At 53.7% G+C, this 14,515-nt stretch overlaps 1 protein-coding gene across 1 annotated transcript in view; it reads left to right on the forward strand.

The window, feature by feature from the left end:
• Nucleotides 1-14,515, forward strand: part of pdpk1a (3-phosphoinositide dependent protein kinase 1a) — a 108,451-nt gene that overhangs the window by 89,115 nt on the left and 4,821 nt on the right. Inside the window, exons 6-12 of the mRNA XM_070856661.1 lie at nt 792-889; nt 1,306-1,381; nt 7,734-7,802; nt 9,373-9,469; nt 12,157-12,330; nt 13,061-13,278; nt 13,393-13,420. Of these exons, the coding sequence (XP_070712762.1) occupies nt 792-889; nt 1,306-1,381; nt 7,734-7,802; nt 9,373-9,469; nt 12,157-12,330; nt 13,061-13,278; nt 13,393-13,420 (760 nt within the window). The remainder of the gene's footprint in view (nt 1-791; nt 890-1,305; nt 1,382-7,733; nt 7,803-9,372; nt 9,470-12,156; nt 12,331-13,060; nt 13,279-13,392; nt 13,421-14,515) is intronic.

Genomic DNA, 14,515 nt, shown 5'->3' on the forward strand with positions numbered 1-14,515 from the left:
CAGGTTGGATAGACTGGGTTTGTTCTCATTGGAATAGAGGAGGTTGAGAGGAGACCTCATTGAGGTGTACAAAATATTGAGGGGCCTGGACATAGTGGATAGTAAGTGTCTATTGGTGGAGGGGTCTATTACGAGGGGGCGTAGTTTTAAGGTGGTTGGTGGAAGATTTAGAGGGGATTTGAGGGTTGTGGGGATCTGGAACTCACTGCCTGGAAGAGTGGTGGATGCAGAAACCCTCACCACTTTTAAGAGATGGTTGGATGTGCACTTAAAGTGCAGTAACCTGCAGGGTTACAGACCGAGAGCTGGTAATTGGGATTAGACTGGATGACCTTTTATTGGATGGAGCAGATATAATGGTAAATTCTGCAAGGAATGGAATACGGCCAGAGTGAACTCCTGGAATAGTTTCGATCGCCTGGATAGGTCGGAGAGGAATTTTCCCAGATTTTTTCTCCCTAAATTGGCCTGGGTGTTTTTCTGGTTTTTGCCTCTCCCAGGAGATCACATGGCTCCGGTTGGGGTGGAGTATAGAATGTTTCAGAATAAGGGGTGTTGCAGTTGTGTGAGGCGGACTGGTTGGGCTGGGTGCTCTTTGCCTTTCCGTCATTGACCATAGGTTTATATGTAACCTTCAGGGCTGCTGACCGAGGGCCGTGCGGTCTTTGTCGGCTGGCGCGGACACGATGGGCCGCAATGGCGGCCTTCTGCGCTGTAAATTTCTATGTTTCTTAAGATTCTGATGTCGGGTTGGTTTGTTTGTGATTTAACCTTTTAAAAAATAATTTCAGGGACCTTAAACCAGAGAATATTTTGCTGAGCGAGGACATGCACATACGGATTACCGACTTCGGGACAGCAAAAGTATTATCGTCAGAGAGTACGCAAGGTGCGGAATTAACCCTTTCCTCTCCCTCGACCCTTTGAGTAGAAAATTCACATGCAAAGACTAAATGTCCAAAAGAGTGCGTGGGTGTAAGTGGCATCAGGCACTCCCTGGGCAGGTATACCATGGGCTAGTGCTGTGTTTACCTCAAAGTCACTGCTCTTCTGAAGTTAATCAGACACGCGAAGCTGCTCCCGAGAATTGACTGGGTGCGATATAAATACAAACCTCCCTGGCTGGTGTGTTGACAATGGGAAATGTCTTTGTAATGTCGGTGCTCCGACTTGTGTTTAAGCCTGTGTAATACCACGAGCTGACAATGTGCATTTCAAACACTGGGGGAAGAGGGCACAGGGTGTGTGGGGCGGTGCCAATTGCTCGCAAAGTCTGTTTCACAGCTTTGTCTTTGGGTATTGCAGCACGAGCAAATTCCTTTGTTGGAACGGCACAGTATGTTTCGCCGGAGCTTCTGACCGAGAAATCTGCGTGTAAAAGGTAAGTGGAAATCTTAAATCAGTATTTTGTAATAATTCCTCGCTCCCCCCCCGCCCTCCACCAATGGTGCTGACTCCTGGGGTACAGCTTCTCTACAGCTGCTCATCACCCTCTCATCAAGCGGCCCATTCTTCACACGTGGCAGCTTTTTCTCTCCACCCCTCCATGGGCACTGACTCTCATTGGGGTACAGTCCCACACACACTGACTCTCACTGGGGTACAGTCCCACACAAACTGACTCTCACTGGGGTACGGGTCCCACACACACTGACTCTCACTGGGGTACAGTCCCACACACACTGACTCTCACTGGGGTACAGTCCCACACACACTGACTCTCACTGGGGTACGGGTCCCAGACAAACTGACTCTCTCTGGGGTACAGTCCCACACACACTGACTCTCACTGGGGTACGGGTCCCACACACACTGACTCTCACTGGGGTACGGGTCCCACACACACTGACTCTCACTGGGGTACAGTCCCCCACACACTGACTCTCACTGGGGTACAGTCCCACACACACTGACTCTCACTGGGGTACAGTCCCCCACACACTGACTCTCACTGGGGTACAGTCCCCCCCACACTGACTCTCACTGGGGTACGGGTCCCACACACACTGACTCTCTCTGGGGTACAGTCCCACACACACTGACTCTCACTGGCGTACAGTCCCCCCACACACTGACTCTCTCTGGGGTACAGTCCCACACACTGACTCTCACTGGGGTACAGTCCCACACACACTGATTCTCTCTGGGGTACAGTCCCCCACACACTGACTCTCACTGGGGTACGGGTCCCACACACACTGACTCTCGCTGGGGTACGGGTCCCACACACACTGACTCTCACTGGGGTACGGGTCCCGCACACACTGACTCTCACTGGGGTAAAACATAGAAAATAGGTGCAGGAGTAGGCCATTCGGCCCTTTGAGCCTACACCGCCATTCAATGAGTTCATGGCTGAACATGCAACTTCAGTACCCCATTCCTGCTTTCTCCCCATACCTCTTGATCCCCCTAGTAGTAAGGACCTCATCTAACTCCTTTTTGAATATATTTAGTGAATTGGCCTCAACAACTTTCTGTGGTAGAGAATTCCACAGGTTCACCACTCTCTGGGTGAAGAAGTTTCTCCTCATCTCGGTCCTAAATGGCTTACCCCTTATCCTTAGACTGTGACCCCTGGTTCTGGACTTCCCCAACATTGGGAACATTCTTCCTGCATCAAACCTGTCTAACCCCGTCAGAATTTTAAACGTTTCGATGAGGTCCCCTCTCATTCTTCTGAACGCCAGTGAATACAAACCCAGTTGATCCAGTCTTTCTTGCTATGTCAGTCCCGCCATCCCGGGAATCAGTCTGGTGAACCTTCGCTGCACTCCCTCAATAGCAAGAATGTCCTTCCTCAAGTTAGGAGACCAAAACTGTACACAATACTCCAGGTGTGGTCTCACCAAGGCCCTGTAGAACTGTAGTAACACCTCCCTGCCCCTGTACTCAAATCCCCTCGCTATGAAGGCCAACATGCCATTTGCTTTCTTAACTGCCTGCTGTACCTGCATGCCAACCTTCAATGACTGATGTACCATGACACCCAGGTCTCGTTGCACCTCCCCTTTTCCTAATCTGTCACCATTCAGATAATAATCTGTCTCTGTTTTTACCACCAAAGTGGATAACCTCACATTTATCCACATTATACTTCATCTGTCATGCATTTGCCCACTCACCTAACCTATCCAAGTCACTCTGCAGCCTCACAGCATCCTCCTCGCAGCTCACACTGCCACCCAACTTAGTGTCATCCGCAAATTTGGAGATACTACATTTAATCCCCTCGTCTAAATCATTAATGTACAATGTAAACAGCTGGGGCCCCAGCACAGAACCTTGTGGTACCCCACTAGTCACTGCCTACCATTCTGAAAAGTACCCATTTACTCCTATTCTTTGCTTCCTGTCTGACAACCAGTTCTCAATCCACGTCAGCACACTACCCCCAATCCCATGTGCTTTAACTTTGCACATTAATCTCTTGTGTGGGACCTTGTCGAAAGCCTTCTGAAAGTCCAAATACACCGCATCAACTGGTTCTCCCTTGTCCACTGTACTGGAAACATCCTCAAAAAGTTCCAGATTTGTCAAACATGATTTCCCTTTCACAAATCCATGCTTACTTGGACCTATCATGTCACCTCTTTCCAAATGCGCTGCTATGACATCCTTAATAATTGATTCCATCATTTTACCCACTACTGATGTCAGGCTGACCGGTCTATAATTCCCTGTTTTCTCTTTCCCTCCTTTTTTTAAAAAGTGGGGCTACATTGGCTACCCTCAACTCTATAGGAACTGATCCAGAGTCAATGGAATGTTGGAAAATGACTCTCAATGCATCCGCTATTTCCAAGGCCACCTCCTTAAGTACTCTGGGATGCAGTCCATCAGGCCCTGGGGATTTATCGGCCTTCAATCCCATCAATTTCCCCAACACAATTTCCCGACCAATAAGGGTTTCCCTCAGTTCCTCCTTCTTACTAGACCCTCCGACCCCTTTTATAACCGGAAGGTTGTTTGTGTCCTCCTTAGTGAATACCGAACCAAAGTACTTGTTCAATTGGTCCGCCATTTCTTTGTTCCCCGTTATGACTTCCCCTGATTCTGTGTGCAGGGGACCTACGTTTGTCTTTACTAACCTTTTTCTCTTTACATACCTATAGAAACTTTTGCAGTCCGTCTTAATGTTCCCTGCAAGCTTCTTCTCGTACTCCATTTTCGCTGCCCTAATCAAACCCTTTGTCCTCCTCTGCTGAGTTCTAAATTTCTCCCAGTCCCCGGGTTCGCTGCTATTTCTGGCCAATTTGTATGCAACTTCCTTGGCTTTAATACTATCCCTGATTTCCCTTGATAGCCACGGTTGAGCCACCTTCCCTTTTTTATTTTTACGCCAGACAGGGATGTACAATTGTTGTAGTTCATCCATGCGGTGTCTAAATGTCTGCCATTGCCCATCCACAGTCAACCCCTTAAGTATCATTCGCCAATCTATCCTAGCCAATTCACGCCTCATACCTTCAAAGTTACCCTTCTTTAAGTTCTGGACCATTGTCTCTGAATTGACTGTTTCATTCTCCATCCTAATGTAGAATTCCACCATATTATGGTCACTTTTTCCCAAGGGGCCTCGCATGACGAGATTGCTAATTAATCCTCTCTCATTACACAACACCCAGTCTAAGATGGCCTCCCCCCTGGTTGGTTCCTCGACCTATTGGTCTAGAAAACCATCCCTTATGCACTCCAGGAAATCCTCCTCCACCATACAGTCCCACACACACTGACTCTTACTGAAGTACGGGTCCCACACACACTGACTCTCACTGGGATATAGGTCCCACACACACTGACTCTCACTGGGGTACGGGTCCCACACACCCTGACTCTCTCTGGGGTACGGGTCCCACACACACTGACTCTCTGGGGTACGGGTCCCACACACACTGACTCTCTGGGGTACCAGTCCCTCTCACTGGGGTACCAGTCCCAGACACACTGACTCTCACTGGGGTACCAGTCCCAGACACACTGACTCTCACTGGGGTACGGGTCCCCCACACACTAACTCTCACTGGGGTACGGGTCCCCCACACACTGACTCTCACTGGGGTACGGGTCCCACACACCCTGACTCTCTCTGGGGTACGGGTCCCACACACACTGACTCTCTGGGGTACGGGTCCCACACACACTGACTCTCTGGGGTACCAGTCCCACACACTGACTCTCACTGGGGTACCAGTCCCAGACACACTGACTCTCACTGGGGTACCAGTCCCAGACACACTGACTCTCACTGGGGTACAGGTCCCCCACACACTAACTCTCACTGGGGTACAGTCCCCCACACACTGACTCTCACAGGGGTACCAGTCCCCCACACACTGACTCTCACTGGGGTACCAGTCCCAGACACACTGACTCTCACTGGGGTACAGTCCCACACGCACTGACTCTCACTGGGGTACAGTCCCACACACACTGACTCTCACTGGGGAACAGTACCACACACACTGACTCTCACTGGGGTACGGGTCCCACACACACTCACTCTCACTGGGGAACAGTCCCACACACACTGACTCTCACTGGGGAACAGTCCCACACACACTGACTCTCACTGGGGTACCAGTCCCAGACACACTGACTCTCACTGGGGTACAGTCCCACACGCACTGACTCTCACTGGGGTACAGTCCCACACGCACTGACTCTCACTGGGGTACGGGTCCCACACAAACTGGCTCTCACACAAACTGACTCTCACTGGGGTACAGTCCCACACACTGACTCTCGCTGGGGTACGGGTCCTACACACACTGACTCTCACTGGGGTACGGGTCCTACACACACTGACTCTCGCTGGGGTACGGGTCCCACACACACTGACTCTCACTGGGGTACAGTCCCACACACACTGACTCTCACTGGGGTACGGGTCCCACACACACTGACTCTCACTGGGGTACGGGTCCCACACACACTGACTCTCACTGGGGTACAGTTCCACACGCACTGACTCTCACTGGGGTACAGTCCCACACACACTGACTCTCACTGGGGTACAGTCCCACAAACACTGACTCTCTCTGGGGTACGGGTCCCACACACACTGACTCTCACTGGGGTACCAGTCCCAGACACACTGACTCTCACTGGGGTACAGTCCCCCACACACTGATTCTCACTGGGGTACAGTCCCCCACACACTGACTCTCACTGGGGTACAGTCCCACACACACTGACTCTCACTGGGGTACAGTCCCACACACACTGACGCTCACTGGGTTACAGTCCCACACACACTGACTCTCACTGGGGTACAGTCCCACACACACTGACTCTCACTGGGGTACAGTCCCACACACACTGACTCTCACTGGGGTACAGTCCCACACACACTGACTCTCACTGGGGTACAGTCCCACACACACTGACTCTCACTGGGGTACAGTCCCACACACACTGACTCTCACTGGGGTACAGTCCCACACACACTGACTCTCACTGGGGTACAGTCCCACACACACTGATTCTCACTGGGGTACGGGTCCCACACACACTGACTCTCACTGGGGTAAAGTCCCACACACATTGACTCTCACTGGGGTACAGTCCCACACACACTGACTCTCACTGGGGTACGGGTCCCACACACACTGACTCTCACTGGGGTACGGGTCCCACACACACTGACTCTCACTGGGGTACAGTCCCCCACACACTGATTCTCACTGGGGTACAGTCCCCCACACACTGACTCTCACTGGGGTACAGTCTCCCACACACTGACTCTCACTGGGGTACAGTCCCACACACACTGACTCTCACTGGGGTACAGTCCCACACACACTGACTCTCACTGGGGTACAGTCCCACACACACTGATTCTCACTGGGGTAAAGTCCCACACACACTGACTCTCACTGGGGTACAGTCCCACACACACTGACTCTCACTGGGGTACAGTCCCACACACACTGATTCTCACTGGGGTACGGGTCCCACACACTGACTCTCACTGGGGTACAGTCCCACACACACTGACTCTCACTGGGGTACGGGTCCCACACACACTGACTCTCACTGGGGTACGGGTCCCACACACACTGACTCTCACTGGGGTACGGGTCCCACACACACTGACTCTCACTGGGGTACGGGTCCCACACACACTGACTCTCACTGGGGTACGGGTCCCACACACACTGACTCTCACTGGGGTACAGTCCCAAACACACTGACTCTCACTGGGGTACAGTCCCACACACACTGACTCTCACTGGGGTACGGGTCCCACACACACTGACTCTCACTGGGGTATAGTCCCACACACACTGACTCTCACTGGGGTATAGTCCCACACACACTGACTCTCACTGGGGAACAGTCCCACACACACTGACTCTCACTGGGGTACGGGTCCCACACACACTGACTCTCACTGGGGTATAGTCCCACACACACTGACTCTCACTGGGGTATAGTCCCACACACACTGACTCTCACTGGGGAACAGTACCACACACACTGACTCTCACTGGGGTACAGTCCCACACACACTGACTCTCACTGGGGTACGGGTCCCACACACACTGACTCTCACTGGGGTACAGTCCCACACACACTGACTCTCACTGGGGTACAGTTCCACAGGTCCCACATCACCTTCAGTTTATTCACGGCAGCTCTCTCCAATTGTTGACCTGTTGTGGCAGTGTCTGTGTACCGGTTCAGCGACCAGTTACTGGTTTAACGTGTATATTTGTAACCCCCCACAGTTCTGACCTCTGGGCTCTTGGCTGTATCATCTACCAACTGGTCGCTGGATTGCCGCCATTTCGGGCTGGGTAAGTACTTGAGCCTGTGAGATGGATGGTACGTTGTGATCCTGACCGTGGCCCTCAGAACCGCGTTTCATTTCATTTCTGACAATTTGGTGCATTGGGTTTAAACATGTCAATAACCACTCATCAGGTTTGATTTCTTTTAAAATAATTCCCTTTCACCTTTCTGCCGGCGATGCATTTTTTGGAGGACGATTAACTGCTGCTTGTTTCGGTAATCGGCCTTGCTCCTTCCCTCCCCTTACTATGATATGCCAAAGGGGTCAGTACACAGCTGGACTGCGTTGCATGGCACCCTTTCCCAAAGGCACTTGATGTTGCCGCACGCTGTGTCCTGATGCGACAGCACGGAGTGTTACAGTTTGCAGCTGAGTGCATCCAGGCTGGTAATACCTGGCGCTGTGGGGCAGTGTCGGGGATTGCCCCCCCCCCAGTCAGTGCGCCTCTATTCTCCCCCCCCCCCCCCCCCCCAGTCAGTGCGCCTCTCTTCCCCCCCCCCCCCCCAGTCAGTGCGCCTCTCTTCTCCCCCCCCCCCCCCCCCCAGTCAGTGCACCTCTATTCTCCCCCCCCCCCCCCCAGTCAGTGCGCCTCTCTTCCCCCCCCCCCCCCCCCAGTCAGTGCACCTCTATTCTCCCCCCCCCCCCCCCCCAGTCAGTGCGCCTCTCTTCCCCCCCCCCCCCGTCAGTGCGCCTCTCTTCCCCCCCCCCCCCCCCCCCCGTCAGTGCGCCTCTATTCTCCCCCCCCCCCCCAGTCAGTGCGCCTCTCTTCCCCCCCCCCCCCCCCCGTCAGTGCGCCTCTCTTCTCCCCCCCCCCCCGTCAGTGCGCCTCTCTTCTCCCCCCCCCCCCCAGTCAGTGCGCCTCTCTTCCCCCCCCCCCCCCCCCGTCAGTGCGCCTCTCTTCTCTCCCCCCCCCCCCCACAGTCAGTGCGCCTCTCATCTCCCTCTCCCTCCCCCCCCCCCCCACAGTCAGTGCGCCTCTCATCTCCCCCCCCCCCCCCCCCCCAGTCAGTGCGCCTCTCATCTCCCCCCCCCCCCCCACAGTCAGTGCGCCTCTCATCTCCCTCTCCCCCCCCCCCCCCCCCCCCCCAGTCAGTGCGCCTCTCATCTCCCCCCCCCCCCCCCCAGTCAGTGCGCCTCTCATCTTCTCCCCCCCCCCCCCAGTCAGTGCGCCTCTCATCTTCTCCCCCCCCCCCCCCCAGTCAGTGCGCCTCTCTTCTCCCTCCCCCCCCCCCCCCCCAGTCAGTGCGCCTCTCTCTTCCCCCCCCCCCCCCAGTCAGTGCACCTCTCTTCCCCCCCCCCCCCCCCCAGTCAGTGCGCCTCTCTTCTCCCCTCCCCCCCCCCCCCCCCCAGTCAGTGCGCCTCTCTTCCCCCCCCCCCCCCCCCCCCCCCCCCCCCCCCCCCCAGGTTCAGTGCACCCCCTTGCTGGGATACGGGACGTGCTGTTAAGTCCCCCTTTACCTTGCAGTGACCTCTCGCCCCGTTTTATTGGAGATTTGATGAGCGCCGTATATTGTTGTTTGTATTTGCCGGTGATTGTTGATCTCAGTTGCTTGATTTTTTTTTTCCCACCACAGGAACGAATATCTCATATTCCAAAAAATCATTAAATTGGAATATGAATTCCCAGAAAAGTTTTTCCCAAAAGCAAAAGATTTGGTGCAGCAGCTTTTGGTAAGTGATTTTATGTCTCCGTTGTCCAGCCTGTGCTGCAGACAGAGCCCTGACCAACTCCAACCAGCTGTACTCCCAGCCGCTCAATGAATAACTCGTCTCAAATCAGTATTACAGAATCATCGGGTTGCAATGTATGACATTGCATCAGTGTGTCCAATTAATGCTCACCTCTAATCCCACTCCACCTGAAGACCACACTTGGATCTAACTCCGCAACAGCGACTTGTTAATAACTCTCATTTTCTCTGCAGTACTCCGTTACTGGTCGGAGTTGTTTTGAGTTTGTGCATAAAGCTGATGCTCCTGCGGTGAGGTGGGGCATCTGATGAGATTGTCCGATTCAGGGGCACATTGGAATCCCTTAATAACCCTTTAAAAACTACGCTTGTTTTTAAAAGGATCCTTTATCAAACTGAGGCGCTTTCTTTCCCCTTTTTCTCGGGGTGATGGGAGAGAAACCCTCACTGCGTTTCCACATCAGTGAGCCCCCTGCCCCCCCCCCCCCCCCACTCGGGCTCCAGCTCTGACATTGTGAACCTGTGCATGCAGTCCCCTCGCTCCTGATTCACTGCTGCTGTCAACTGTTGGATTCGAATAGTCAGTAGCTGGCTTCATTCTGCCTGTTGGATGGCCACATACCTATTTATGTACCTCTGCTCTGTTTATTCTGCCTGAACTATGGAATAGTGTGGCAGAGTGCCATGTAACACCACTTTTTTAAAAAGGAGTGAAGAGAGAAAACGGGTAATTATAGACCGGTTAGCCTGACATCAGTAGTGGGGAAAATGTTGGAATCAATTATTAAGGATGAAATAGCAGCGCATTTGGAAAGCAGTGACAGGATCGGTCCAAGTCAGCATGGATTTATGAAAGGGAAATCATGCTTGACAAATCTTCTAGAATTTTTTGAGGATGTAACTGGTAGAGTGGACAAGGGAGAACCAGTGGATGTGGTGTATTTGGACTTTCAAAAGGATTTTGACAAGGTCCCACATGAGATTGGTGTGCAAAATCAAAGCACATGGTATTGGGGGTAATGTACTGACGTGGATAGAGAACTGGTTGGCAGACAGGAAGCAGAGAGTCGGGATAAATTGGTTCTTTTCAGAATGGCAGGCAGTGACTAGTGGGGTGCTGCAGGGCTCAGTGCTGGGACCCCAGCTATTTACAATATACATCAATGATTTAGATGAAGGAATTGAGTTTAATATCTCCAAGTTTGCAGATGACATTAAGCTGGGTGGCAGTGTGAGCTGTGAGGAGGATGCTAAGAGGCTGCAGGGTGACTTGGACAAGTTAGGTGAGTTTACTGCATCTGCCATGCATTTGCCCATTGTGGATAAATGTGAGGTTATCCACTTTGGTGGCAAAAACACAAAGGCAGAATATTATCTGAATGGCGGCAGATTAGGAAAAGGGGAGATGCATTGAGACCTGGGTGTCATGGTTCATCAGTCATTGAAAGTTGGCATACAGGCGGTGAAGAAGGCAAATGTTATGTTGCCCTTCATTGCTAGGGGATTTGAGTATAGGAGCAGGGAGGTCTTACTGCCATTGTACAGGGCCTTGGTGAGGCCTCACCGGGAATATTGTGTTCAGTTTTGGTCGTCTAATCTGAGGAAGGATGTTCTTGCTATTGAGGGAGTGCAGCGAAGGTTCACCAGACTGATTCCCGGGATGGCAGGATTGACATATGAGGAGTGACTGGATCGTCTGGGTCTGTATTCACTGGAGTTTAGAAGGATGAGAGGGGACCTCATAGAAACATATAAAATTCTGACGGGACTGGACAGGTTAGATATAGGAAGAATGTTCCCGATGTTGGGGAAGTCCAGAACCAGGGGACACAGTCTAAGGATAAGGGGCAAGCCATTTAGGACTGAGATGAGGAGAAACTTCTTCACTCAGAATTGTTGACCTGTGGAATTCTCTACCGCAGAGAGTTGTTGATGCCAGTTCATTGAATATATTCAAGAGGGAGTTAGATATGGCCCTTACAGCTAAAGGGGTATGGAGAGAAAGCAGGAAAGGGGTATTAAGGGAATGATCAGCCATGATCTTATTGAATTGTGGTGCAGGCTCGAAGGGCCGAATAGCCTACTCCTGCACCTATTTTCTATGTTTCTATGACTGTGTGTTAGTGCAGGCTCTGCTGCTTGAAAGCTCACTGTGATCTTGGCTTCGCCACTTGCTGAGCTCCAGATTATTGGGTGAAGCTGTTGCTTGGGCTTTTCTCAATTGGCAGCACACGTGCCTGAGTCAAAACGTCATCGGTTCAAACCTCACTCCAGGATTTGAACAGGTAATCCAGGCCAACAGTACTGGGGGAGTGCTGCACTGCTGTGGGTGTCGTCATTTGGGTAAGATGTTAAAGGCCCCATCTACCTGTTCAGGTGGATGTAAAAGATTCCATGACACTATTCGAAGAACTGAGCAGTTCTCTTGGTGTCTTAGCCAACAGTGCACCAACACCAGAACCGATTAACTGGCCATTCGTTGGATTGCTGTTTGTGCCAGGTGGGTAGTGAAATCGCTCACCATTGGGAGAATTGAAGCAATTTTATTGCAGCACCAACTAAATGAGTGGGTGGAACGGGTATTGGAATGGACACCAGAGCTGGGACTATTTAGATGGGTATTTGTGCCTCTAACACTAATGCTGTTTTGCCACCCCTCCTCTCCAGGTGTTTGAACACACTAAGCGCCTGGGCTGTGAAGAGATGGGAGGTCACGGACTCCTGAAAGCCCATCCCTTCTTCGAGCCTGTTGCCTGGGAGAATCTGCACCTTCAGACCCCCCCAAAACTCACGGCGTATCTGCCAGCAATGTCTGAGGATGATGAGGATTGCTATGGCAATGTGAGTACGTGCACTCTTGCTCCGAACCGCTTCCATGGCTTCCTTGATCACATGGTTTGGTTACACTTCTGACACATTTTAAGGGAATCCTGCTGTTCACACAGACAGAGTTTGCAGCCACTGCTGGGACCAGTGTGTGTGGCCACTGTGGCGCCCCCTCTCCTCTTCTCTCTCTCTGCGGATATCAGATGATGCCAGAATTGGGCTGAGATATCTCCGACCGTAACTCAAGCCCCTCTGCTTCTATCCTCCGTATACCCTCTCCACTAAATCAGGCTGATCGTTCAATCATTACATCCATGCCCTTTCTAATTCCGAAAGCAGTTTCCTTGCTTACCTCCCTCCCTTCCAAAGCTTTCTACCAATCTATTTGTGATGTTACCTGATTATATGCAGGAAGAAAGTCCCAGTTTGGCAGAGTTTACAGCACAGCAGGACCTCATTCAGCCCCTCGTACTGTGACAGCATTGGCATCGTGACTGCTCCAATCCCGTTCTCTGCCTCTTCTCGCGATCTCTTCACATCCTTATCCGCTTTGTTCTCCTTCTCCGATCATGCTTTCTGGGTTTTATTTTTACATTCTCCCTCCTCCACCCTCCCAAATGTTTCCTCCTGTCTGGCTCACCTGCCTTTTTCCTCTGGTAAACATTCTGTTTAATGTGAGTGTTGTAGCGATGCAGGTTGAGCTGATAGTCTCCTTTCTCTCCTTCCCTCTCGGTGACTGCGGCAGTACGATGACCTCCTCAGCCAGTTTGGCTGCATGCAGATGGCTCCCTCCAGCTCGCTGCAGTCGCTGTCTACGCCGGAGCCCAGCCCGCCTCCGAGATCGGGTAGCAACATCGAACAGTACGTCCACGACCTCAACGATAATTCCTTCGAGCTGGATCTGCAGTTTACAGACGAGGAGAAGCGGCTTCTGCTCGAGAAACAAGCCAACAGAAATCCCTGGTAAGCTGCATCGACGTGTTAATCATTCGCCTTCCCTTCGTGCTGAGCCTTCTCCCACAGCAGAACCTCCCTGTAACCCCAGCTCATCACCGCAGTCACAGGCCCTGACTCCAGGTGTCGTGTGCCAGATCTCCCACCCTCCGTATCTCCCCCTCCACCTCTGCTCTCCTCCCCCTCCCCCCCTCTGTCTCTCGCTCCCCCTCCCCTCTGTCTCTCGCTCCCCCCCTCTGCGTCTCTCGCTCCCCCTCCCCCCTCTGCGTCTCTCGCTCCCCCTTCCCCTCTGCGTCTCTCGCTCCCCCTTCCCCCTCTGCGTCTCTCGCTCCCCCTCCCCCTCTGCGTCTCTCGCTCCCCCCTCCCCCCTCTGCGTCTCTCGCTCCCCCTCCCCCCTCTGCGTCTCTCGCTCCCCCCTCCCCCTCTGCGTCTCTCGCTCCCCCTCTCCCCTCTGCGTCTCTCGCTCCCCCTCTCCCCTCTGCGTCTCTCGCTCCCCTCCCCCCCTCCTGTCTCTCGCTCCCCCTCCCCCTCTGCGTCTCTCGCTCCCCCTCCCCCTCTGTCTCTCGCTCCCCCTCCCCCTCTGTCTCTCGCTCCCCCTCCCCCTCTGTCTCTCGCTCCCCCTCCCCCTCTGTCTCTCGCTCCCCCTCCCCCTCTGTCTCGCCCCCCTCCCCCTCTGTCTCTCGCTCCCCCTCCCCCTCTGTCTCTCGCTCCCCCTCCCCCTCTGTCTCTCGCTCCCCCTCCCCCTCTGTCTCTCGCTCCCCCTCCCCCTCTGTCTCTCGCTCCCCCTCCCCCCCCCCTCTGTCTCTCGCTCCCCATCCCCATCCCCCTCTGTCTCTCGCTCCCCATCCCCCTCTGTCTCTCGCTCCCCATCCCCCTCTGTCTCTCGCTCCCCCTCCCCCTCTGTCTCTGTCTCTCGCTCCCCCTCCCCCTCCGTCTCTGTCTCTCGCTCCCCCTCCCCTCCGTCTCTGTCTCTCGCTCCCCCTCCCCCTCCGTCTCTGTCTCTCGCTCCCCCTCCCCCTCCGTCTCTGTCTCTCGCTCCCCCTCCCCCTCCGTCTCCGTCTCTCGCTCCCCCTCCGTCTCCTGTCTCTCGCTCCCCCTCCGTCTCTGTCTCTCGCTCCCCCTCCCCCTCTGTCTCTCGCTCCCCCTCCCCCTCTGTCTCTCGCTCCCCCTCCCCCTCTGTCTCTCGCTCCCCCTCCCCCTCCCCCTCTGTCTCTCGCTCCCCCTCCGTCTCTGTCTCTCGCTCCCC

This window comes from Pristiophorus japonicus, chromosome 15 (assembly GCF_044704955.1).
Source record: "Pristiophorus japonicus isolate sPriJap1 chromosome 15, sPriJap1.hap1, whole genome shotgun sequence".
Taxonomy (NCBI): Eukaryota; Metazoa; Chordata; class Chondrichthyes; family Pristiophoridae; genus Pristiophorus; species Pristiophorus japonicus.